The sequence below is a fragment of the Lathyrus oleraceus genome, chromosome 4 (assembly GCF_024323335.1).
Source record: "Lathyrus oleraceus cultivar Zhongwan6 chromosome 4, CAAS_Psat_ZW6_1.0, whole genome shotgun sequence".
In the NCBI taxonomy this organism is placed as follows: domain Eukaryota; kingdom Viridiplantae; phylum Streptophyta; class Magnoliopsida; order Fabales; family Fabaceae; genus Lathyrus; species Lathyrus oleraceus.
The window spans coordinates 226,732,963-226,760,791 of NC_066582.1; the positions used below are offsets into that span (position 1 = coordinate 226,732,963).

The following is a 27,829-nucleotide window of genomic DNA, read 5'->3' on the forward strand; positions in this document are numbered from 1 at the left end:
AAGTGTAAATCACTCTCGTCACTATTCACTAGCCTTAATTCATACTAAGATCTCACTTTCACTCCCTCACCGAACCTAACCATGACTCTGATACCACATGTTGGAAAATCCGATGAGCATCATAAGTATCGATGCACAAAACGTGCAGTATTAAAGAGACATTGACACCATACATTCACCCAAAACCTTAAGACAATAGGAATATGAATCATTTCTCTTATGAATCCAACATTTCCTCTATTTCTACTCAAGATGAGACTTCGCATGAACATTCCACAAATTGCAACTTATTCATGCTGAAATAAGTGCTTTGATTAGAAAATATTGACACGTGACTGCCCTTTGAAATTATATGAATGATGAACACCGTGGTCGCAGATTCTAAGAGTGGAAAAGTTATACGCAAAATAATGATTCCTATCACAACAGTTCAATACCAACAAAACAAAAAAAGCAATGATTCCTAGCATTTCAACCGGCATTTTTTCAATGATCTCAATGATTTATACTTAAATAATAATAATATAATAAAAGTAGTAACAAAATATGCATTGTATGAAATCTTCTAATATACTTGGGTACATCTAAAAACTATTTGGCTGTGAAAAAATATATTCTCCGAGGATGTAACAAAAGATGCCTCTAATATGGATTAATAAAAGGCAGTCTAAAACTGAACTCTCTCTATTTTTAGTAAAATATCATATATCTTCCTCTTCTAATTATTTATAAAATCCACTGTTTTACTAAAAAATGCCTGGTTCAGCTTGGGACCCTTTTGAAGTCCATATTAAAGGCACCCAAGAAGATCAAATGACTACTTTTCTAAACTTTGCTACAAAGAGTCCACTAGTTTGTGATGTTAATGGGTCAAATCGCCAGGTTTTTTGTATGCGGCCACCCTTGCAAGGCCATTTTCTGGCAGCATCTATCTCTGTCAACTCTGTAGATTGAAATAAGTGTTGCAAAAACATTAGAGGATTGAGACATTAAACTATGCAGAAACAAGGTAACACTTCAGACATTATCATACAGACATGATCATAGAGTTCAATATGAATGTCCTAAAAATAGGGCATTAAACTGATTATGCAAGCTAAAAAATATTAGCCCCTCACTATCCAACATTTCCCCTCCAAAAAGAAGAGGGTTGGGTAAAAAACAAGGTTCTAGAAGCATCAGGAATCCAAGAGTGAGGATTTTCAACAAGGAAAAACATAATACCATTTGACAACAAAACAAACTGAACCTGCTAATCATATTAATGATATGAGTAAAAAAGATAATTAAATAAAATTTTAGTCCATAAAAATCAGGAACGTTCAATCTTAATCCCTGTAAAAACTTGTCCATTTTTAGTCTCTGAAAAATACAAAACTGTATGTTTTTAATTCCCATAGAGGACTAAAAACACAGTTTTGATACACACATGGACAAAAAATGAAAAAAAATTGTATAAACTAAAGTTGAAAGATCATAATTATATAGAGACTACAAATATATTTAACTCAAACAAAAAAATATTAAACACAGATTATCGGAAATAGGTGAAGCTTCAGACATATTTCAATAGGAAAGAAAATGAAGCATGAAAATCCTACCGGCGGTTATATTTTCCTTCAAGAACTGTTCTACCACATCTTCATTTTGTGCAACAGTCAAACTAATGAACAACAAGGCATTTGTTAGAATAAAATCGCGTGATATAAATTGTGGTGTCTTTGTGTGCATGTATTTAATTGCTTGTAAAAGAGCAAGAAGCTACAGAACAAAAGGCACCTGCAAGTGCTATAGACGAGTGATCCTCCAACTTTTAGTAGTCTGAAACCGTTGGTGAGAAGATTCAGCTGTAGTGAGATAAAAAAGGTATATGTGTGGGTTACAAACAAAATGATATTTAAGACTAAAGGTATGCATGTAAATTACAGATCAAGAGAATAACAAGTCTTTGCCTGAAGAGCATGTAAATTATCCATCCTCTCAGCATCCAGCACACGACGTTGAAGAGTTACCCAGCCCCAATGTTCAAACTTTTGAATATGTTTAACTGAACCATCATGAGTACATTCTGCATCCACAAGGACCTGAATCAAATCCCAACAAATGATAATTTTTTAAGGGTAAATGACAATGAAGAACTGTGCAAAATGAATTCAAAGTAATAAAGTAGTTACTTTGTCATAGCCATAGCCTGCAATCTCATTTTCAGCTACAGTCTTATATAATTCTCCTTTAGTAAGACCAATAACTCCAGAATGCTGTCCATAATATATGAGTTCAGGAGGGTGAGACTTAGACACCACTTGTGGAGTGGGACACTTCTTTGCTTTTTTCCTTTCTTTCCATGGTCTTCTAGATGTCCACTCCTTGAACACGTCCATTCTTTCTTCCGATCTAGACTCATCTGTTTAATACTTGATAGAATGAAAACATTTCAAAATTGGGTAATAATGATTAATGAATAAGCATGATACTAAAATTTCAATATTACATTCCAAGATTAAACATCACTAACATGATTCAGAATCAGAACGAAACCCCTCAGGAATAACTGAAAATGTTGTTCCATCAGCAACAAAAAGCCGGCATCTATCACCCAGTTTATACTTCTGCAGCATTGTTCTACACGCTGCCAACCGATGCCTTGCAGCATCAACTCCAGTTACAGAGCCCGAATCACCAAGAAGGTCTAATATCATACAAAGTTTAGCACCTAAACATCACATTTGAAAGAAACCCATTATAATCATGCGATTTGTTTAGCAAAGTGAAATAATTATATAGAAAGTTGCTCTTTGAATTAAAAGCCTCCCCGAAAAATGTTCTTATTTAGAATAAAAAGTCTTCTACATGTTTTCCCTGAAATAAATCAAGTCTTAATCTGAAAAACAATTCTTATAACATCATTATAAACAATAACAGGACAGACTATGAAGCATGCATACTTCAAATATGTCAAAGTATCAGTGTCCAACATGTATCCAAAACTGATGTGTTTGATACTTTCCCTTTACGTACCCAAAAAGTTATCCAATAAATTTTATTAACTCACTTTAAAAAAAATTCCACCAATACTTCTAAGATACGACCTTGATAATTCCTCCCAACAATAGACACATGTCGTCTGGATACGATACATCTTTACAATATGTATATCTTGGTTACTTCATATTAACTACAAACACAAAATTGTGTTTTTCATGTCACATTCATAGTAGAAAGAATAATGTTTATATAGGCGAGGTAACTATAAGTATGTTTGGAACCGTATCCAATAGGACTTTGAACACGCAGCCATTGTGAAAGTACTACTTGAAGCATCATGTTAACAACATGTAGTGAAATTGAAAAGGTCGCAAACTTGAAAACAAATACAAACTATCCCAACTTGTATGATCACAAATACCTTTTTGTAGATTATGATCATCATATGTTGACTAATGATATGTTTATTTATGTACTTGTAAAGAAATTAACAATGTGAACGTCTCTTCACAGACTTGTTAACCTATCTTGGCCATATCGAATCTTAATTTCTTAAAATTACTAGAATTCATGTATTTGAATCATACTATCATCTGCGTGCTATGTATCCGAGCTTCTTAGAGGACAGATACTATAAACATGATTAAGCAAAGAAATATCTACCAGGTGCGGCACATAGGTCCAACACATGATCCCCCGGTGATATGCCTAAAGCCATAACAGCAGCTCCAGAAGATGCATCAATACCATATATCTGATACAAAACAATCAACCATAATCAATAACACAAAAAAATCCAAAATATCAAAGCAAAAATTAACGGAAATATAAAAAGAATTCAAATTCCAATGCAAAGAAACTCACTAACCTTTCCTTCTCGGTATGCATTAGTACTAGCAATTTGAATATGAGGTGGAAGAGTGTAAAACCCTAGCAACCATTCCAATTTTTTGGGTTTACATTTAATTTCTGATTCAACGTCTTCAATACAATCTTCAAAACCGGGTTTCAACCTTTCACCCCCAATTCAAAAATAAAATAAAATTAAAAACAGTATTAAAAAGTAAAGTAGTGAAAGAAGATGAAGGAGTAAGGAGTGGAAAGAGGAATTTACCGAATGTATCGTGGAGTGGAATCAATTGACGTGTAAATGGATGGGTCGATTCCATTGGATTCTAAGAAGTGGAGAAAAGCGTCTGGTAGTGGCGCCGTTGCAGCGCCGTGTTCCATGGTTGCTTGAGGGCGATCGGGTTATTCGGTGAGAGCAACGTGTTTTTGTTTTGTCGTTCCGGGAGATTATACGCAGTAAACGACAGCATTCAAATCCTTTCGTTTTACAGCGAAGGCCAACAGAATAGTAACTTTGTAAATAATCAACGTGAGTTAAAAATACTGTGAAGACTCATTATTCACACAAATTGCAACGTAAAAAGAATTATATTTAATTTGTTAATAGGTTATATTAGTTTCTCTTTTTTATTTTTTATTTTTAAAAAATTTAAAAAAAAAATTTACTTGTGACTGAAACATGTGGGTTATTTATGTCCGGTGTATTATTTGCAAACTAGTGAGTACACTCCTGCAATGCACATATTTATTTGACTAAAATCGATAATAAATAAGTTATATTTAATTAAGTTTTAACTATTTTTTTTGGTTTGTAATACATATTTTATCTTTTTAGTTAATTTAATTAATTATAAAAATTGAAGTGATGGAATTATTTAGATTAGTGCGAGAGAAATTATTTGGAACCTTTGAAGAGAGTCGTTGAAAGTGATTTTCGGTGAACCCTAACCTAGCTCTGATCACCATGTCCTCTTTCAAAATTCCATGGTCTTGCTTAGAATCTCCTGTTGACATAGAATCAAACCACAATGGTGATTAGGATAAATCTTCGGAAACACTATAGCCAACAAAAACCTTCGTTGAGGTGCTCTCTAATGTTTGCGACATACCTCTTTCTCAGCTACCTCAACCTTGCCTCAAGGGGACAGGTTAGCCATTGTAATACCGAAAGAGGAATACATTGCAGGAGTCGAAGCCTGCAAACACAACCTCCACAGGCGCATCATTTGGCCTAAAGGCACGGGTTAGGCTATATGGCCTCTCATAAGAGTATTGGAGATCTTTTCTGGAAATGACTATCAATGGAGAAGGGATACTGTGAGTTTTCCTTCTCGTCTCTTGAATATGTTATGAGGGTTAGGTGTTCGCCCTCTTGGAACCTTGACCTTGGCTACCTCAAGCTTTTTTCTTGGACAGGGGACTTTAATCAATGGAGAAGGGATACTGTGAGTTTTCCTTCTCGTCTCTTGAATATGTTATGAGGGTTAGGTGTTCGCCCTCTTGGAACCTTGACCTTGGCTACCTCAAGCTTTTTTCTTGGACAGGGGACTTTAATCCTAACTTGCAGAAGAATACTTTTACTCAGGTATGGGTTAGGCTATATGGCCTTTCACAAAAGTACTGAAGACCCCAGATTCTATTTACTATAGTTAGTATTGTTGGTACTCCAATCTGTACATATGTCACTGCAACCAAACCAATGTTCGATAGAACCTTTGGCCACTTTGTAAGAGTGTTAGTTGAAATAGATCTCACACAAATCCTAAGGCACAGAGTGTTAGTTGGAAGGAAGAATTTTGCTTTTTTTGTTGAATTGGATTATGAGAACTTACTAGCCTTCTGCACTCATTGTATGATGGTTGACCATGATATTGATTCCTGCTACAAGCTTAATACAAAAAAGGAAACAAAATAACCCCAAAAAAGAAACCTAAAAAAAGACCAACCCAAGAATTTTGTTCCAGTTTGGGATGGAAGGCTTGAGAACACTCATGTGGAGCAAAAAGTTCGGGATCAAAATACGTTGAACTCTGCATAATTAGAGAAAGATCAAGAGCAAGCTTATGACATAGATATTACGGCTATAAATGAACATGTTGTGGGAATTAATACAACAGTTCATGGGAACATTGATCAGCTGAACTCCAATGATATTGGGATCAGTTAACACAATAGCTTTGAGGCCCTAATGTCTCAAGATATTGACGAGGAAGATGATGTTAGCTCTTAGTAAAGTGAGTTTGTTGATGCAACTCAGTTTAATCCTGAGGATGACATAGTTAATAAAGCTACATTTGGAAATCAAACAACAACAAGTAATAAAAAGAACATGGAATTGTTACCACGAAATATTTCTAAGGCAGGCTGAGAGCACAATTAAGGAAAGAGTCTTGTGAATGTGGGGGTCATACCCTACCAGAAGATAAAGAGATGTTGGAAGAAAGCAAGAAGAAAAAACAAACCAAGGGACGAAGCCGATGGGGAAAGTTGGCCTCGTCGACAGGCCATTCTGTCGACCGACGCAAGGTTTTGGACTTAAAGAATTATGGTCAAATGTACAGAAGACAGCTTCGCCCTAACGTCTGGGCGGGAGAAATTTGAAATTCAGAATAAATAGTAGTTCCAAAAGGAATAAGAGCGCCATAATATGGATCAGTTAGCAAGACATGGGTGTGGCGGTTATGCAGATCGTGTGACATAACATCTGCTAGTTTCTAGGAGTTTAGCTTATGAGTAGTTTCCTCTAGTTTAGTATAAATAGAAGTATCCCACAAAGGGCTCAGGGTGTTCACTTTGTACTGAAAATCACTTGTAAGAAAACTCCCCATTCCCAGCGCGAGGAAGCAAGAGTTTTTGAGAGTGCTATGTACGTGAATCACCATATTTATTTCAATGCAACTTCCTTACTTTTCAATTGTTCTCGTTGAACATTTTATCTTAATTTCATTTACTTTTGAATTGTCATTTTACGTTGTTGTTTACGCTGTCGACACTGATTCTATTACGATAATAGAGTTTACCAAAAGCGTGTTCGTCGTGTACATCTTTTGAATGCTATAGCATTGTCGGTCACGAGTCACCTATAGGTTGTAGCATCGTCTAAACCGTTCGTGTGGAAAATTCTACGCTTGTTCGACACTTTGTTGGGAGCCGTTCCTCACAAAGTTATTTCGTCGAGTTGGACAAGCCTCACTTGTACTAGCACATGTCCTAGGATCAACTGGTCGATCCTGCAAGTAACCCTTTGATTTAAGGCCTAGGGAGGACCAGCGGTTGTTTACCAATTTCCACAGTAAACAAAATGGCACGCCCAGTGGGACTGTGCTAGAGCAGTTGTGAAATTGCATGAAACTTAGAAGTGGCAAGCTATATAGTAAGCCACGAAGTAGTGTGAAAATGTCAGAAACTAACACTGATGAGGTTCCACGAGGAACTTTATCCAATACGGAAACAGTAGTCTCACAGGTTGCCACTTTGCCACCGATGACAAGTGCGGCCCTAACCATGTCGACTACGGGTGCGGTTGGAACATCAATTCCTCAGCCTCCACCGGGGGGTTCAGGATCAACGATAACGACGTTCAGACCTTATGTGCCTCGCTTTGGCACCACAGATTCGCTTTATGGAATGTCGTATTCCTTAATGCCAGGATATCAGTCGACATCCAGTGCAACACTATTTTCATATACAAATTCCTTAATGTCGTTGTCGAACACTTCAGTAGCGGTGTTGAGACAGCAAATGGACGATAGTAACCATGAATTGGTTAACATGTTGACCAACCAGATGGGCACAGTCTTCAATCCACTAATACAAGAATCTGCTGAAACAAACAGACAGGTGGCGAACCAATTGACACGCTTATGCAATTTTCTGGGGGCACCGGCCCGACAGATGACGCCAATGATTAGACCGACTGTTCCTGTGCAGATAGAGATAGGGGCAGCGGAGGAGGAGACAGTCCACGAAGGACAAATCATTAGACCCCTTCAACATCAAGGCGTCGAATCAGGAGTTGCGGGACGTAACCAGATGGTAATGGTTAACCGACACCAGGATGCTGATCAAATCATCGACCAACATCGACAAGAAGACTTGGCGGTGGAAAATAACTTGACAACTATTGTCGAAAGGATTATGGCTAGAAATGGCATGGGTGCTACATTACAAAGGCCATTATACGTTTCCCCGTTAGCTGAATTTGTTCTCCAAGTCGAGGCGCCTAGGGGGATGAAAGTGCCTAAGTACACTAAATTTGGGGGAGAGTCTGGTGAATCGACAATAGAGCACGTCGCCAGATACTTAACAGAGTCAGGGGATCTAGCTCATAATGAATGTTTAAGAGTAAAAAACTTCCCCTCCTCTCTGACCAAGGTTGCCTTCACATGGTTTACTTCGTTGGCCCCAGGTTCAATCGACTCATGGGCCAAATTAGAAAAGAAGTTCCATGAACAGTTTTACGAAGGACACTCCAAAATTAGTTTGGCAGAATTGTCTAGTATTAAGAGAAGGTTTGCTAAAAGTATAGATGATTATCTGAATCGTTTCAGATCCTTAAAAGCTAGGTGCTTTATGCAAGTGCCAGAACATGAACTAGTTCAAATGGTCGCAGAAGGTTTAGATTATTCCATTAGGAAGAAGATAGATCTAACTTTTGTGAAAAACATGTCACAATTGGCTGACAGAGTCCGACATCTAAAATGATTAAGGCTAGAAAAAGTTAGGCACAATAAGTCTAAGAAAGAAAAGGTAGCGTTTGTCGAATATGACGCGACATACCCAATACGTGAGGCCGATTATGCTTCATCGACCGAATTAGAAATCGACGTGGCTGAACTAAAGCCAGAGTCTGCCTATGAGTGTCGCTCATTGCTGCCTGCACAAGGAAAGAATTCTGTCGAAAACAACCCAAAATTCCCTTCGAAAACTTATACTTTCGACGTGTCGAAGTGTGAGGAAATTTTTGACGTATTGGTCAAAGATGGGCAGATGGTGGTACCTCCTGGTACTAAAATACCACCGTTAGAACAAAGACAGAAAATGGGGTTTTGTAAATATCATAACTATCTTGGTCATAACACCTCTAATTGTTACCTTTTCAGGGATTTGGTTCAGAAAGCGATTCAAGAAGGCATGCTGAAATTCGCTGGCCGCAGAATGAAGATCGACGCTGATCCTCTTCACTAGGAGGAAGCCCTGTTCGTAGAGCCAGTCGAGATCAATATGGTCGAGATCAGCGAATATGATGAGGCCAGCATGCTGGAGCAAACTGGGAAAGCTCAGATGTCGATATAGCTGAAGTTTACCCAAGGGCTGATGAAGACTTGGTGGATTTTCTGTATCGCTGCAAGAACAAGGGTTCACAGGTGTGCCTGTGCCCAAGGTGTGGTGTTGTCACCGACAAAATAGCAACAGAGAATTTCCAGAAGCTGCAACTGGGTAAGAGCAAAAGGAATGTGCCAACAAGGGGTTACCAGAATGAAAGAGGCTCAAAAAGGGCTATGGGAAATAACCCAACAAGGCCTAAAAGCGTCGTGTCGTCGGCAAGTGCTCCTAGAGGTACTTGGATCAAGCCTCGGGAAAGAAAAGACACCCCACAAGGGGTTGTTGCTGATGCTAGATGAGGTCTAGCAGTGAACTACAGGCATGAATTCAAGTCTGAAAAGAGGACTCATATCTCTGAAAACTATTTGGGAAAGAACCCCATGTCGAGGACTCAATGGAGACGTTTTCAGAGGCGTAAACAGGCCGAAAGAGACGCTGCAAGAGGCATGACCAGCGAGGCGGATACTGGGAAGAAAATTGTTGTGAAAGTCGACAAAGCGGCGAAGGAACGGATAAGAGAGTACGTCCGTCGACCAGCTGAAAAATGTTCTGATGAAGTGACTGATGACTTCAATTCAGAATCTGAAGCAAGCCTCGACATCCTGGTCAACGTGGTATCAATCCTACCACAAGAATACAAGTGTGTGACTGAAGTCGAAGGGTCGGTGGACAATGATGACGCTGAAGAAATGGCTTTGCACCAACCAAGATGCTATTTTATCCTGAACGATGGTGCTACTGAAAGTCAAGAGGCAGTGTTCGAAAGACCAACGATGAACATGAAAAACCATTTGAAACCACTGCTGATCAGGGCAAAAGTGGAAGGCGTAACCGTCAACAAAATTTTCGTTGATTGTGGTGCCACGGTCAACATCATGCCACACCATATTCTGAGGAAGATTGGCAAATATGATACCGACATTAGGTCTAATAATGTGGTCTTGTCAGACTATGGAGGAAAGACGAAAAGCACCATGGGAGTGATTATGGTGAATGTCGCAGTAGGTTCAGTGACCAGACCGACATTATTCATGGTGATAGACGCTAGGCCAAGTTACAACTTGCTACTTGGCAGAGAGTGGATACATGGCGTTGGAGTTGTACCATCTTCAGCACACCAAAGGCTGGTGATTTGGAGAGAGGATGGGTGGCTGAAAATATCGAGGCTGACCAAGGATATTTTATGGCCGATGTGAATAATGTCGGCAAGAAGGAGTTTGAAAGAAAGCTGGCCAACATCTCTCCTTGCTTCCCAGCTGAGGATGTATATGCTAATCTAAGTGAAGCTTTCGTCTCTCTAACTCTACATGAGACTCACGGCTTCATTTGGGATGTGGAACGCCTAAATGATCCATCATACACAGGTATCTGGCTGACAGGCTGGAGGGACATCAATGATGATGTCTGAGTTGGAAGCTCTAAGAAAGATTCCGGCATACGTTGCCGAGAACAAAATAAAGTCGGCCTTAGAGGCTGAAGAAAACATGGCTGTCGAAGCCTATGTAATGAATAAAGGAGGGCATATGGCTATTGGGACAAAATCCCCAGAAAACCAACTTTGGCCAAAAGGGACGTCGACATGCGCGTCTGGACTGCATTTACGACAGTGAACTTTTAGGGTTCGAAAAAGACCCAAAGGCACTGATCCGCTGTCGCACGCGGATCAAAACGAGTAGTTTTTCAAAAATGTAGTTTAATGACAAATTGACTCAAATATCGTTCTCAAGGATTCTTGTTTAATTAATCTACCGATAGAACAAAAGGGGGGGGGGGGGGGTTGGTTGGTTTAGATTCGAAAAAGTGATTTTTAAAAGTGATTATAAAATAAGCTGACACGAATCAACCTACTGCATCATCTTCCGACTTATCATTGATTCTTATAAAATTCCAAATCCCTAACGGGTCTGCTCCTATTCGATTACAATTACCATTAACAAGCGTAAAGGAAATTATGCGAGTAATATTCCCAAATTCCGAATTAAGCAAACGGATTAAAAACTATTGTGAATTAAGCACACACAACTTGATCATTCGTGATAAAATAAAAGCTATGTTAACACGAAATTGATTCGGGATCATCATTCATCAATCGAATTTAAGGATTCTATCCTATAGCAACAATTAGATTAAGCAAATAATTGGAATTATAAGAAGAATTCAAAGGAAACAAATTGGAATTAATAAAAACCTCAAAGCGGATTCTGAATTACAGCAGGTTGATTCAAAAGGGATTAGTTCTCCATAGTCATCTTGCTAGCTCTCAAAAAATCGTACATGAACAGCAAAACGTAACCCTGTTTTTGGCTGCCTAACCTAGGTAAAAACACCCAAACCCGTTTCACAACTCAACCGGGTCAAATGTACGATCCAGGCCCAATACAACTAACCCAAACAAAATATAAAAATAATGCAGCAGCTTCAACGAAATTTCTGGCCCTGCTACAGTCTGATTCAGCTCTCGACTTCTGAACAAAAGTTGTAGATATTTTTCTTATCTTTCCATCGACTGGTAGCACGTCTCAATCCGATACTCCTAGCTCAAGATATTATTTTTCTCACGAAAGCTGCTAATACTGAAAATTAAATACGAAAATTAAATAAGTGCAAAAATAAAATAAATTATGAAAACACATTAAAACATAAAAATAATCAAAGCAAACCGAAGAAATGATTAAGTATAAATATGGAAGAATGTGCATCAAAATGCACTAATCAAATTCCCTCACACTTGAACTTTTGCACTCCGAGCAAAATGAAAAACAAAACAAAACACAGACACATCAACGGTTACTCATTCTAGGCTACAAGTCATCTTCGGTTAAGTTTGCTTCGATAGGTACTAATCTTGCACACTAAGGACATTGTAAGAACACTAATCCACAGTTATGCAGACATAAACCTCCTGAATACACAAATCAACTCGAATCATGTTATTATATTAAAGCCTAACTTACTCATCCTTCTTTGACTTTTTTTCATTCAGGCGCAATCACATTAAGCCCGTTATCTCCACACACTCATAGCAAGGCGACCGGTTAGTGACTCTGATCCTTTTTTGTACGGGGTTCTGGTACTTAAGTGGCATAACCCTTTGCTTACTCAATTGTAGTTGCGGGGGATCGGACCGTAATCCACCTTACCAAGTTCAGCACCAGAACCCGCTGAACCAACTACAAAAGAGTCTTATTTCCAACTTTTTTTGAAGGTTCCACAACCGTTGGGTTAAGTGACCGGGTGAGGGTCACCAAACTTAGAAGGTGCATTCATTTATTTTTTTCTCTTTTTTTTTCCGGAACACTCACTTATATTCATCGGCTTCCCTGCGTAGAGTGTGTGTGAGATGGTGCTGACTGCTGAAATAAACTACTCAAGAGCTGTCAGAGGATGAGAATGTAAGGCTAAAACATAATAAAAATTCAACTCAATTTCCATATGCAGGAGACTTACGGTGTTAAAACAATACCGATCTTGTGAATTTTCCCAAGTCTCCGCAAACTAATCTCAAATTAGTCAGTCTATAGCCTAAAACTTTCAAGAAGATGCATTTTTTTAATTTTAAATTTGAACCAAAAACAGAGAAAAATAAAACAAAGAAAACAAACAAATAAATGGTTCCCTCCCCCACACTTAAAACATACATTGTCCTCAATGAAAGAGCATAAATATAAAATAAGAGTGAGAGAAAGGAAAGAACACACCTGAGGAGTCAAGGCGGATAAGTGATTGCATAAGCAGCCTTTCCCAAAGAGATCTCTTCTACAGTCTCTTCTTCCAAAGTCGGGTTCTCATGGAGTAGCTTTGGGGAGTGTCCATTGACCTTGAAATTTTGATTAATGCATTTGTCTTGTATTCCAGGATCAAAGAAGTATCTTTGATAAGTAAAAGTGTTGAATGGACACGTGAAAGTGATCTCCTTTTTTACAACATCAAGAATTAAAGGATTATGGGGCTGCCTCACTACTTTTGTTTCATCTTTAAGTGAGATTCTATGCATACATATGGATGAGCTAATATCACGAGTGCCAGCCAAGGTCCATCCAATTCCCTTCTTATATTTCTGATTAAGTTGAAGCTTTGATGAATAATATGAATCCTTGAGAAGTGGTTTAGGCTCTAAAGAATGTGGTTGTTCAATGCATGGTATGTTTGGGGCAGCCAGAATGTCAAGAGCTTCATCCAAATAAACAACTTCGTTTATACTATCACCCTGCAAGGCAGCATCAATCTCAGCACAAACAACACAAAGGTTAGTGTTAGTACAATCATCACATGAATAAACATCATCAAACTCAGATAGAGATGGAAAATCAAGTGAAAATAATTCAGAAAAGGTGTCATCAACCAACTCAGAGATCAATTCAATATGAAAAATAGAATTCTCCTCCAAGGGATGTTTCATGGCATCGAAAACGTTAAATTTTGCGACAATGTCACCAAATTCCATGGACATGGTTCCATCGTCGACATCAATTTTTGTTTTCCCCGTTTTCATGAACGGTCTGCCTAAAATGATGGGCGATTTGCTTGAATTTGTTTCTCCATTCATGTCCAGAATGTAGAAATATGCAGGAAAAATCAAGTCATTAACTTGAACAAGCACATCTTCCACTACTCCAATGGGGCGAGCATTACTTCTGTTCGCTAGTTGAATGATTAAACTTGTATGTTGTAAAGGACCAAGATCAAGATTATTATAAATAGAAGTAGGCATAACATTAATGCATGCTCCCAAATCAAGCATGCAATTGTCGAATTTACTATCTCCAATGGTACATGGAATATAAAAAGTTCCTGAATCCTTGCACTTTTGGGGTATGGCCTGATTGAGGGATGAAACAGTAGCTTTTTCAGGTGAATGTTTAGGCTGGATAAGGGCTGAAATGTTTCGTTCCAAATTTACTCTCTCATTGCCCTTCAACCTTTTCTTACTTGTGCACAAGTCTTTTAGAAATTTTGCATACTTTAGAACCTGTTTAATAACATCAAGTAGCGGAATGTTTACCGCAACCTTTCGGAAAACATCCAGTATCTCTCTTTCTTTGTCTCCCTCCTCAATTCTTTTATTTTTCAGAACTCAATGTGGGAAGGGGACTGGTGGCCCATACTCCTTTTCTTTAATTTTTTCAGTTTCGACCACAACAGAAGAAGGAGAAGAAAGTTCAGCTGGGTGAGGCTCAGAAGGAGAAAGTTCAGAAGTTACCTCAATGATTTTTTTTTTATTTTTTTCAGGGTCTGGTTCTGTAACTTTTCCGGATCTCAAAGAAATTGCGCTCACATTAGCATTAGGACCATTCGGATTGACAATTGTCTGGGCTGGAAGTTGGTTCGAACCTTGAGCTTGCATGTTATTTATTTGAGTAGCAAGTTGTCCCATCTGTGTGTTCAAGGTCTGAATGCTAGCATCGGTCCTTTGTTGGAACTGGAGGTTGTTCACGGCCATTTGCTTAACAAGATCCTCCAAGGATGGTCCGGAAGGTGCAGGGGCAGCCACTTGAGGTGAGTTCTGTTGTTGGCTGGTTTGCGGGTTTCCATATCGAAGGTTGGGATGGTTCCTCCAATTGGGATGGTATTTGTTGGTGGACAGGTCAGGAGTGTTGTTGTACCTGTTTTGATTGTAAAGGTTGGCTGCATAAGCTTGTGGCAGCTCAGTAATGGACTCGTCTCTCAGAATATGACAAGTATCGGTCGGGTGCTCAGGAGAAGTACAAATGCCACACAAAGTTGTTGTTTGAGGTTTTGCTACTGCCAGCTGTTTGACTAAGGCAGTGAGTTCGTCAATTATGGTATCTAAGGCTTTGTTGGAAGAAACTTGAATTTGACTCACGCCTTTGCTTTGCACAGAATTGTCTCTAGTGGTGAACTGTTGAGAATTAAGAGATATATTTTCAATAAGGGCTTTGGCAGCAGCTGGAGTTTTATCGACTAATGCTCCACCATTAGCAGCATCAAGAATGTTCATGTCCATCGGTAACAACCCTTCATAAAAGTATTGGATGAGGAGTTGCTCAGTGATCTGGTGTTGAGGGCAGCTAGATACCAAGTGCTTGAATCTCTCCCAATACTCGGTCAGCGTCTCATTGCCTTGTCTAATACCACAAATCTCCTTTCTTATTGAGGCAGCTCTGGAGGCAGGAAAATATCTTTCCAAGAACACTTTTTTCAGGGCTGTCCAACTTGCAATTGAGTTTGGCTCGAGATAATAAATCCAATCCTTTGCTGCACCCTGCAATGGAAAAGGAAAAGCTTGAAGTTTGATGTGGTCTTCAGTTATTCCTTCAGGCCTCAACGGTGTAGAGCACACAACCTGGAATTCTTTGAGATGTTTATGTGGATTCTCACCTGCAAGACCATTAAACTTTGGCAACAAGTGTATCAAACCGGATTTTAGTTCAAAAGGAGTGTCAGCTTCAGGATATTCAATACACATGTCATTATAATTCACATCAGGGACAGCTAACTGCCTTAAAGTTCTTTGGTCGGCCATAGTCAAAAACAAACACAATGAAGGAAAACGATTAAAATAAATTTAGAAAAATAAACTAACACCGAAATTAATCTAATTACGTCAATTAAAATTTTTGAGAATTTTTTCGGAATTTTCTAAAACTATCAAAACAGAAAAAAAAATCATAAAAAATAGAAAAATAAGGAATTTCGGGTTTTTAGGATCACTTCCACTATTTAGTTCATAAATAGAGGCTTTTGATCCTTGATTTTTTTCCTAGTTAATCGACAAATAATCGGAATAATTTGAAACAATTTTCTTTAAAAAAACAGATTTTTTTTATCCTAAAACACAAAAACACCAAAACACAAGAAAATTAGGGTAAAAAAATATGTTAAAACACAACACCTATGACTATAATAATAGTTAAACTATAATAATGGTTAAAATCTACAAGAATCCCCGGCAACGGCGCCAATTTGATCCCCTGTCGCACGCGGATCAAAACGAGTAGTTTTTCAAAAATGTAGTTTAATGACAAATTGACTCAAATATCATTCTCAAGGATTCTTGTTTAATTAATCTACCGATAGAACAAAAAGGGGGGGGGGTGGTTGGTTTAGATTCGAAAAAGTGATTTTTAAAAGTGATTATAAAATAAGCTGACACGAACCAACCTATTGCATCATCTTCCGACTTATCATTGATTCTTATAAAATTCCAAATCCCTAATGGGTCTGGTCCTATTCGATTACAATTACCATTAACAAGCGTAAAGGAAATTATGCGAGTAATATTCCCAAATTCCGAATTAAGCAAACAGATTAAAAACTATTGCGAATTAAGCACACACAACTTGATCGTTCGTGATAAAATAAAAGCTATGTTAACACGAAATTGATTCGGGATCATCATTCATCAATCGAATTTAAGGATTCTATCCTATAGCAACAATTAGATTAAGCAAATAATTGGAATTATAAGAAGAATTCAAAGGAAACAAATTGGAATTAATAAAAACCTCAAAGCGGATTCTGAACTACAGCAGGTTGATTCAAAAGGGATTAGTTCTCCATAGTCATCTTGCTAGCTCTCAAAAAATCGTACATGAACAGCAAAACGTAACCTTGTTTTTGGCTGCCTAACCTAGGTAAAAACACCCAAACCCGTTTCACAACTCAACCGGGTCAAATGTACGATCCAGGCCTAATACAACTAACCCAAACAAAATATAAAAATAATGCAGCAACTTCAACGAAATTTCTGGCCCTGCTACAGTCTGATTCAGCTCTCAACTTCTGAACAAAAGTTGTAGATCTTTTTCTTAGCTTTCCATCAACTTGTAGCACGTCTCAATCCGATACTCCTAGCTCAAGATATGATTTTTCTCGCGAAAGCTGCTAATGCTGAAAATTAAATACGAAAATTAAATAAGTGCAAAAATAAAATAAATTATGAAAACACATTAAAACATAAAAATAATCAAAGCAAACCAAAGAAATGCTTAAGTACAAACATGGAAGAACGTGCATCAAAATGCACTGATCAGGCACCAGAGAAAATCCGACCAAAAGACCCCTTAAAAGAAGTCGACCTTGGCGAGAATGGCGAGAAAAGGCCAACATATATAAGCGCCAACATCGACAACGAACTAAAGTCTGAGGTAATATCCATACTTAAAGAATTTAGAGATTGTTTTGCTTGGGATTATAATGAAATGCCTGGTTTAAGTAGAGATTTGGTCGAGTTAAAGTTGTCCATAAAAGCTGGAAGAAAGCCAGTGAAGCAGACGCCCAGGCGTTTCGCCCCAGAGATTATGGCAAAGATAAAAACAGAAGTAGAAAGACTCCTGAAAAGCAAGTTTATTCAAACTGCAAGGTATGTCGAATGGTTGGCCAATATTGTGCCAGTCATAAAGAAAAATGGATCTTTAAGAGTATGCATTGATTTTAGAGATCTAAATGCTGCCACCCCAAAAGATGAATATGCCTTGCCCGTGGCTGAGATGCTGGTCGATTCGGCCGTTGGTTTTGAATATTTAAGCATGTTAGATGGGTATGCTGGATATAACCAAATTTTTATTGCAGAAGAAGACGTGCCGAAGACGACTTTTCGATGTCTAGGAGCCTTAGGGACATATGAGTGGGTTGTCATGCCATTCGGTTTGAAAAATGTCGGAGAAACATACCAGAGGGTAATGAACTCAATGTTCCATGACTTTATTGAAGATTTCATGTAAGTCTACATTGATGACATTGTGATAAAATCCAATGGTCAGCATACTCACGTCGACCATCTCCGAAAAGCCTTCCTGAGGATGAGGAAATGTGGATTAAAAATGAATCCATTAAAATGCGCTTTTTGTGTGCAGGCAGACGACTTCCTTGGTTTTGTGGTGCATAAAAAGGGTATTGAAGTAAACCAAAGCAAAACAAAAGCCATTATGGACGTCAAGCCTCCGTCGACCAAAAAGGAGCTGCAATCCTTTTTGGGAAAAATAAATTTTCTTAGAAGATTCATATCAAATCTAAGTGGCAAAACAAAAGCGTTCTCCCCACTACTTCGACTGAAGAACGAAGAGTTCAAATGGCAGGATGCACACCAAGAGGCTTTCGACAAAATCAAAGAGTATTTGACTAGGCCTCCAGTATTGGCCCCTCATGTTAGGCATAGGCCAATGAGACTGTATATTGCAGCCTCAGAATCGACTATAGGAAGTATGTTAGTCCAAGAGGATGAAAAATGCATCGAAAGACCTGTGTATTACCTTAGTCGAATGCTTAATGATCCTGAAACTAGGTATAGTGATATAGAAAAACTATGTTTATGCCTATATTTCTCTTGTACGAAATTAAAGCAATATATCAAGCCTGTTGATGTGTACATATCTTCCCACTTTGATATTATTAAACACATGTTGTCTAAACCAATTTTGCATAGTCGAATTGGAAAATAGGCTTTAGCGTTAACAGAATACTCCCTGACATACGTACCCTTGAAAGCGATGAAAGGGCGTGTAGTAACAGACTTTCTTGTTGACCATTCAATGGTCGAAATGGCGCAGAATTACGTAGATTTAGCACCATGGAGGCTATACTTCGATGGGTCAAGACATAAGCATGGATCTGGGATAGGAAGAGTCATAATTTCTCCAGATGGAATTCCAGCAGAGTTTAAATACAAAATCGAAGGGATATGCACCAATAATGAAGCAGAGTATGAGTCATTGATCATCGGACTTGAACTACTGCTGGAATTGGGGGCAAGGAATGTCGAAATTATGGGAGATTTGGAGTTAGTGATTAAACAAGCATCGAAAGAGTATAGGTGTGTTAAAGAAAATTTGATCATGTACTTCGTGGTCACCATCAGACTACTCAAAAGGTTTGAGCAAGTCAATCTCCAACACATACCACGGCAAGAAAACCAAAGAGAAAATGATTTGGCGCAGGAGGCTTCAGGGTATAAAACGTCGAAAGACCAGGACAAAGAGATCCAAGTAAGAGAGAAAGTACGGGCGACAGTATTGTCACCGTCAGATCTGGCGATCGTGAAGTTGGGGGCAGTAGATAAAAATCATTTTGAAATTCTGGATGTCGACGACGAGGGAGGGAGTGATTAGCGTAAACCGCTAGTCGATTACTTACGTAATCCCGTGGGGTCGACAGATCGAAAGATAAAGTATAAGGCCCTTAGCTACGTCTTGGTAAATGATGAATTATTCAAAAAGACAGTCGAAGGAGTGTTATTAAAATGCCTGGGGGGAAGTGAGGCATACGTGGCTGTGTCGAGCATAGATAGCGGGGCGTGTGGGGCACATCAAGCAGGTTTGAAGATGAAGTGGCTCTTGATGCGTTCAGGAGTTTATTGGCCTTCAATGCTGAAAGATTACATTGGATTTGCTAAAGGCTGTCAAGAATGCCAATTGCATGGGGGCATACAACATGTGCCTTCAAGCGAGCTACACACAATTGTGAAACCCTGGCCATTTCGAGGATGGGCTTTGGATGTTATAGGAGAAATAAAGCCAGCCTCGTCAAAACAACAAAGGTATGTGTTAGTCGGTATCGACTATTTCACAAAATGGGTCGAAGCCGTGGCATTACCAAATGTGAACCAAGAAGCTGTGATAGACTTTGTCCAGAGTTACATCATTTGCAGATTTGGCATCCCAGAAACTATCACAACCGACCAGGGGTCAGTTTTCACTGGTCGAAAAGTGCAAGAATTTGCAAAAGAAATGAGAATCAAGTTACTGACATCTACCCCCTATTACGCACAGGCGAATGGCCAAGTCGAAGCTGCTAATAAAGTGATCATCAACCTAATAAAGAAACACATAGGAAAGAAGCCAAGGAATTGGCATAAGACGTTAGACCAAGCCTTGTGGGCATGTCGAACGTCACCAAAAGAAGCAACTGGAACAACCCCATTTCGACTGGCTTATGGGCATGACGCAGTATTGCCAGTAGAAATTCAGGTTCAGGCGGTCAGGACCCAAAGGCAGTATGGAATACCTTCTGAAGATTACTGGAGTATGATGACAGATGAATTAGTCGACGTAGACGAAGAAAGAATGCTAGCATTAGACTCTCTACAAATATAGAAAGAGAAAGTCGCTCGAGCCTACAACAAAAGGGTGAAAGGGAAAGCGTTTGATGTCGACGACCTGGTTTGGAGGGTCATCCTGCCTATGGACAGAAATGATAGAATTTTGGGTAAGTGATCCCCAAATTGGGAAGGACCGTTTAAGGTTTTGCAGGCCTTTTCTAATAACGCATACAAGGTCGAAGAGTTGGCACCAGACAGACAGATTTTAAGAGTGAATGGAAAGTACTTGAAAAAATATAGGCCTCTCCTCCAAGAGGTCAAAATTTTGGCAGACTAAAATAAATGTCGAAAAAATAAAGTTGGAGATAATTATGTTAGATACCAGCTGCAAAAGCATAGAAAATAAGTATACAATGCTAAAGGCAAGAAAGATAACATTAATGTGGCAAGAAGCCATTGTTAAATATTACAAAAACTGGTACAATCAATAAAAATGGTCAAAGCTGGCCGAATTTGGATTGGAAAGATTTAAGTTCAAAATTATAGTGCAAAGACACAGGCTCCAAGGTGTCGGCATGGGCTTTGAGCTCTTCAAGCTTCCCTTCGACGGCCATAATCTCTTCAGCAACCACTAAAGCATCACTGGTGGTCTGCTCCACGGTGGCATGGGCAGGTTTTAACACTTCGTCGACAAAATGTAACTCCTCCTGGGTAATCGACTCCAATTCACCGTCCAAAGTGGCAATTTGACGCCGAAGGGCATCAATTTGTTGACGTATCTCAGTGGCCCGTGTTTGTTTGGAGGTCAATTCTGTCTTTCGCTCCTCCATAGCCCTCAACATACTGGTGACTTCCGCGTCGACATGCGTCACCAACTCCCATTTCTCCTTCACAGAGGCCTCAGTAGCAGCAATTTGGCGCTCAGTGTCCCGGACGTTGTCGATGTGGCGCAGCATAGGCACCAAGATTTGTTCTAGAGCCGCCATTGCACGTTTGGCATAATCAGAGAGTTGGAGATCCTTTAGTTGGGCAAGTACGCTCAGGATCTCTGGACCGATAGCAGGTTCATGCATGAGCACGAAAGGAAGGTCAGAGTTCAAGGCGTGCACGCGGATTTTGTCCATGAGAGCGTTAGTTTTCGTCGCCTCAGGGCCCATTTTGCCAGAATGGAATTGCTCAGAGTCTGAAGAAACATCACGCGATTTCACCAGATTGTGGAGTCTGGCAATTGCCTCTAAAGCAGAAGGCTTGATCGCCAACCCCGGGAAGGTCGAAGGAGAAGCTGCTGACGGAGAAGTAACCTGAGGAGAAGCAGTCGACAACGGAGTAGCCTGGGAGGACTGTTGTTTGTTGGTGTCGACACCGACTAGCTCCCGTGGATCCTGCAAGGAAGCTGAAGAGAGACTCGAGTCAGAACTAGTCGAACTGGAGTCCAGATGCGTCATATGACTAGTGACCGAATTAGAGTCACTGTCACTAATCTGGAGAGGAAATTCAATGGACTCACCAGCGGTGTCGACAGATTGAAAGGGGCGAGTTGGAGAAGAAATCGGCGACGCGAGAGTATAGTCAGCGACAGGTTGAGTCGGCTCAGTAGAAGCATCAACCTGCAGAAAGAAAAATGTGTAAGAGAAGTGTAACAAAAATCCAAAAGAATAAATAGGAAAATGGGTAAATACATGTGTCGATGCAGGAGAGACTGCATCATGATTTGTGTTCCCCAAGGCAGTAGCAGGGGAGGGACCAATCGACGGTGAAGCTCCCACGGTTGGAGCAGGGACCGCATCAAGGGTGGAAGTATCGACCACAAGAGTGTCGACATCTTCGACAGGAACCTCTGAAGGAGGCATTGTATGGTGCCTCTTCTTTTTGTTTTCGCCACTCTTGGAAGGAGAGTCATGTTTCTTCCTTTTGTGGCCATGGTGGCTTTTGGATTTATGTTGGGAGGTGTGCTGGAGACACGAAGAGAGGTTATAAGCAAATAGTCTAGCCAAAAGAGCAGATGAGCCGACAAGAAATACCTCAGTGCCCGCGGGAGCAGAGCGTTTGTGTTTTTTGGATTTGTTGGAGGCAGAAGAGACAGTAGGTTCTGTCGAACGTGGTTGACTCTGCACATAAGTGAAACATTAGCAACCACGTAATGTTCCCCTTTAGAAGACAAGAGCGAATAGAAATGCTTCAGAGAGGGGCATACAGAAGAACTGGGTTTCCTCAAGACTTGAGAAATGGGGCGCCCATCATCGTCAGAAGATTTCTCAGAAGCAGCCTGCAAGAAGACAAAAGATGGCTAAGGATAAAAGTAAGGGTCAAAGGAAATAGTATTTCAGCCAGAGTCGAACCTGAGCCTTTTGTGTCGAAGGAGTAGGTTGGTCAGCAGATGCAGAACCTGCAGGATTTAGAGGGAGCGCTGCAAATAAATACAAGAAACGCAAGTGAGCGACGAAGTCCAGTTAGAAGGGAGTGTTAAAATTTCCAGAAAAGCGTTACCAAGTTGCGTGGTTTCAAACACGCTAACATATTGAGGATCAATATGAAGCGGCCCTGAGTATTCAGGCAGATAATACTTCGTTGGGACCACTCTGTCGGCTTTTCTCTTTTTAGAGGCGTTCTGTATGTACGAAATAGGACAATAAAACCACACCGGAACCAAATGACCAAAGGCCAAGGCCAATAGACTAGATGGCAGGGGAGGGAATTTGAGTTTTCCGAAGTGAAGGGCGTAAAGATATTTGTCTTTCACGTAACCAGGGATTTTGAGTTTCGAAAGTTGGTCGGTTACTTTCGTTTTTAGTTGACCGTAGCCTCCCAGATGGTCCCACGAGGATTATCTGGTCGATACACAACTTGGAAATAATTCTGAAAAGCACGAATCTGTTTGACATGGAGAGCCTTGCATTTGGTCGACTTTGCCTGCAAACAAACAAAAGCCTCAGTTAATTCAGAAAGTTTCGCATCAGGATCGCCAACATAAAGGGTAAAATAGGACTGCCACCAATCATGGAATTCTTTGGTACAGTAGTAGGTTGGCCGAAAAGAAAGAGAAGGAAGACGTGGTCGGTTTTTCCAAATGTTTTCAAGTTCTTCTTCAACCTCACTCCAAGGTTGACCGTAGAGGATATTGGCAAGTAGCTCCTGAGAGGAGAACAGAGGCTTGGGAATGAACTGGCAAAGGCCAAATTGCCTGGCCACACGGTTAGGCTGATAAGCCACTAGGCCAGGATTGCTGCTGGAAGTCTCCGCCGACAAGAAGCGAGGGACTAAAAAATGCCTCCAAATGAGGAAGGATTCATTCCTATGTTCCCCGTCAGCCGGAGGGAAAGGTCTGGTGAGCCACTCAGGACCCTCAGTTCGACGGCTAAAAGGGGCCATAGAGGGTAGGAAATCGACACGAGTTAACATGATGTTGAAGATGAGTCGAAACACTTGAAGGTCGGGGAAATTCTTGTCGATGGGTGTCAAAGGGATCAACCGTTTCCAGATAAGATGTCGTTCCTCTGGGGGACACGCAATAGGGGGCTACGTCTTTGGAGAAAGTGGCATTGAGCCACAATTGCAGAAACCAGAAAGGGCCATGGACCAATACATTCTTCTTCCTGGAGTTCTCAGGGTCGAAGAGTCTGATCTGGCAGACAACCTCAAATAGAGACTCGTAGAGAGAGGCTAATATCAGTTAGCCCAAGGCAACGTCATGCTCTTGGTGCAATTGGGTTGCCAGGAGAGCAAAATGTTTGGCTACCTGCATAGACCTTGAGCAGAAAACAAAGTGGGACAGCCAAAGGGTCAAGAAAGCCACATGTTCCTCGTCGGTCACGGGGCCTGCAGAAGTGGCGTGATGATCAATAAAGTTGTTGTATGTTGGTTTGTGAGAGTCACCAACGTCGAACCTCAAGGAAACTGGCGCTACAGCTTCGCAGTCGAAGACTTCGCTAGTCGATCTCAAGCCAGTGATGGCAACAATATCTAGAAGTGTCGGCGTGATCATGCCACACCTAGTATGGAAAGAGTTGGTCGAACTTTCCCAGAATTGAAGGGCAGCTAATAACATGCCACAAGACTGGGGAGGGCCACAGCGGGCAATCTGTAAAAGGGTATAGATGCATGTCCTTTTCCAGTGGTTGATTTTCTTCGTTTCCAACCGGTTCATCCAAGCACAAAACTTAGGACAATTCCTGAGAGGAGCGGTCCTGAAGTTCCTATCGACGTATCGAAGGGAGAAGGGTTGTTGAGCGGAAATCACAGGTTCAGAAATGTGACTGGCGGGAAAAAGGGAAGAGTCGTTTTTGGTAACCTCTGGGTGTCGGTTTTCTGGGAGAGGACCTAGGAACGCTAAGGGTTCATTAGCCAGAGAGAGAGAGAGGAATCAATACCTGAGAACGCCAGATCTTCTCCTTTTCTTCTACCAATGGAGGGTCAGGGACATACTCCCTGCCATCAATGTTGATGGGGCGCGTGAGTTCAGCAACAGAAGGTTTGGTAGAGTTGGCCATGGAAAGAACAGAAGGTTTCTTCGTTGTGGAGTGGAAGAGTTTCGCAAAAAAAGGCAGAAGGCAAGTGAATGTTGAATCAAGAGAGCAAAAAAGAGAAGAAGAAGAAAGAATGAGGGTTTTATAGCCCTTAAACCCTGAGCAAAGAAGAGGGAGTGGTTAAACTTCCATGGCTGACACGTATACCCATGTTCCCATGCCTACAGACACGTGGAGGGGAAAGGGCAAGCGAAAAGGCAAACACGTTCAGTCATGAAGACGTGAAATGACGTAGATTTGATTTTGTGCGGCTCGAGGAGAAAAAGAAATGTTCGTCATGATTGTATGACGTCACCCACGTGGGGTGAACAGAGGGCCCACTAAGTAGGAGCGGAAACTGTAAGGGGTAAATCGACAGTTTCAGAGATGCCATCATCTCATCAACGTCGATAGTTGAAAATGGCATCTCTGGGGGGCATTTTGTTACCACGAAATATTTCTAAGGCAGGTTGAGAGCACAATTAATGAAAGAGTCATGTGAATGTGGGGGTCATACCCTACCAGAAGATAAAGAGATGTTGGAAGAAAGCAAGAAGAAAAAACAAACTAAAGGACGAAGCCGACGGGGAAAGTTGGCCTCGTCGACAGGCCATTCTGTCGACCAACGCAAGGTTTTGGACTTAAAGAATTATAGTCAAATGTACAGAAGACAGCTTCGCCCTAACGTCTGGGCGGGAGAAATTTGAAATTCAGAATAAATAGCAGTTCCAAAAGGAATAAGAGCGCCATAATATGGATCAGTTAGCAAGACATGGGTGCGGCGGTTATGCAGATCGTGTGACATAACATCTGCTAGTTTCTAGGAGTTTAGCTTATGAGTAGTTTCCTCTAGTTTAGTATAAATAGAAGTATCCCACAAAGGGCTCAGGGTGTTCACTTTGTACTGAAAATCACTTGTAAGAAAACTCCCCATTCCCAGCGCGAGGAAGCATGAGTTTTTGAGAGTGCTATGTACGTGAATCACCACATTTATTTCAATGCAACTTCCTTACTTTTCAATTGTTCCTGTTGAACATTTTATCTTAATTTCATTTACTTTTGAGTTGTCATTTTACGTTGTCGTTTACGCTGTCGACACTGATTCTATTACGATAATAGAGTTTACCAAAAGCGTGTTCGTCGTGTACATATTTTGAATGCTATAGCGATGTCGGTCACGAGTCACCTATAGGCTGTAGCATCGTCTAAACTGTTCGTGTGGAAAATTCTAGGCTTGTTCGACACTTTGTTGGGAGCCGTTCCTCACAAAGTTATTTCGTCGAGTTGGACAAGCCTCACTTGCACTAGCACATGCCCTAGGATCAACTGGTCGATCCTGCAAGTAACCCTTTGTTTTAAGGCCTAGGGAGGACCAGCGGTTGTTTACCAATTTCCACAGTAAACAGGAATTCTTAAAGGATTAATGGGAAAACTTAACATATAATGACGAAGATGAGGATTTCATTGAGACTTCCTCACCTGAGACCTCTAAGAGAGCTTCTAAAAGGAAAGCTTTCTCTACTACGACTCACAAATCAAGTTATAAAACCAGGTCCAAGACTGGTAACTCTAAACATTCTAGATGAAGTACTTATGTGGAACATTAGGGGTTTGGCTAATCAACCCTCAAAATTGCCTCTAAATTTTTTTATTATTTCTGATATACCTGATATTGTTATTGTTGTTAAACCTTATATGCACCTTTTAGGATTTCCTAAGTAGATGGCTAGAGAGATTGGGCCTCAAACTGTTTGCCCTAAACATTGTGGAAAGTTTGAATACCAATATCTAGATTTTATGTAACATTAACTTAAACCCAATTTAATTCATACTGATGATCAAATGATTGTTTTTACTGTTCATAATGGCAATTCTTTGTTTGGTATTGCTGCAGTTTATGCTTCTACTAACTATAGAGTTAGAAGAAACTTATGCTCTAAGTTATCTGATATTACTGAGATGCATAACATCCCTTAGTGCTACATTGGTGACTTTAATGTTATCTTGGGAGCTAATGAATATAGGGGTAGCCATACTCCTTCTAGGAAGCCTATGGTGGATTTTTAATAGTGGACTTATTCCAATGATTTACATCAAATTCCTACAAGAGGTGCTTGGTTCACTTGGCATAATGGTATAAAGGGAAAATGTATAGCATTCATGTGACCAAATTTGCTCACCTCATACATACCATCTTTAGGTTGTGACTTTTCAACGGGAGCGCGCTCACTTACCCATTGATAGTGGTTTTAGGCCATATTCTCTATGAGTTGGTAGGCTTCTTGGAAGGGTTTATCCATCAAAGCTCATCCCACCGCAGCATCAATAGTCATCCTCATATTATAGAGAAAACTGTTATAGAAAGTGTGGATTATCAACCACTTTTCTAAACCATGATGTGGCCAGAGTCTCATCATGTCCTTATATCTCTCCCAACCCTCAAAGAAAGATTCACAAATGACCTGTTTAAAGTAGGTTATCTATTTTCTTAACATCATTGTCTTGCTTGACGGGAAATATCTAGTTAAGAACGCCTTTTTAAGCTCATTCCATGTAGTTATGGAATTCGACGGTAGGGATTGTAGCCATGCATGGGCTTTGTCCCTCGGGGGAAAGGGAAAATAAGTGCATTTTAATAGCTTGTGGAACGACTCCATTACTTTTCAATGTGTCAACATACTGTACAAACACGGAAAGGTGCAAATTAGGGTCCTCCGTAAGGCTACTAGAGAACTGGTTCTGCTGCACAATTTGCATGAGAGGGGGTTTCAACTCAAAGTTGTTAGCCTGGATCGCAGGGTTAACATTACTCGAGTGTGGCTCGTCCTAAGATGGGACGGAAAAGTACTTAAGAGGACTGGTATAATTGGGTGCGAAGTTGTTCTAATCAGCATCTAATGTGAATAAAACACTCGATTTCGTCTATCGGTTGCTCTAATTTGTCCTCGGAGTTACGGGTACTTGGCATACAACCGAAAGAAAATTGTGCCTTAGTCTATGTGATACAACAACAGAGTTACGATATTGTTACACTTGGATTTTCAGCTACTAGAAAGTCAACAAAGAATGTCAATAAAAGACATTTATCATGAGAAAGCATTAATGAAGTGTCCTTAAAATAACGTTAATGATAAGTCGCCGATAGACCAATAAATAAGGGTCAATCGAGCTT

General features: G+C 40.2%; 1 protein-coding gene and 1 non-coding gene across 3 annotated transcripts; one reads left to right on the top strand and one right to left on the bottom strand.

Annotated features, from left to right (window-relative positions):
- Positions 1 to 528: 528 nt before the first annotated feature.
- Positions 529 to 4,346, bottom strand: LOC127074702 (rRNA (cytosine-C(5))-methyltransferase NOP2C). 2 transcript variants are annotated; one of them, XM_051016045.1, is made up of 9 exons: positions 4,100 to 4,346; positions 3,854 to 3,998; positions 3,649 to 3,739; positions 2,516 to 2,713; positions 2,175 to 2,404; positions 1,953 to 2,084; positions 1,780 to 1,847; positions 1,602 to 1,663; positions 529 to 943 (listed from the first exon to the last, which is right to left on the bottom strand). In XM_051016045.1, exons 1-9 carry the CDS (start codon positions 4,213 to 4,215, stop codon positions 810 to 812), a joined length of 1,176 nt encoding a protein of 391 aa, XP_050872002.1. In that variant the 5' UTR covers positions 4,216 to 4,346; the 3' UTR covers positions 529 to 809. The 2 variants fall into 2 exon arrangements, 1 of the variants encoding a protein (XP_050872002.1); XR_007786097.1 differs by having other exon boundaries at positions 924 to 943; positions 1,927 to 2,084.
- A 22,699-nt stretch (positions 4,347 to 27,045) lies between these two features.
- On the top strand, positions 27,046 to 27,152 carry LOC127077484 (small nucleolar RNA R71). Its single transcript, XR_007787288.1, has one exon. It is a non-coding gene; the product is annotated as a small nucleolar RNA R71 (small nucleolar RNA).
- The last annotated feature ends 677 nt before the right edge of the window (positions 27,153 to 27,829 follow it).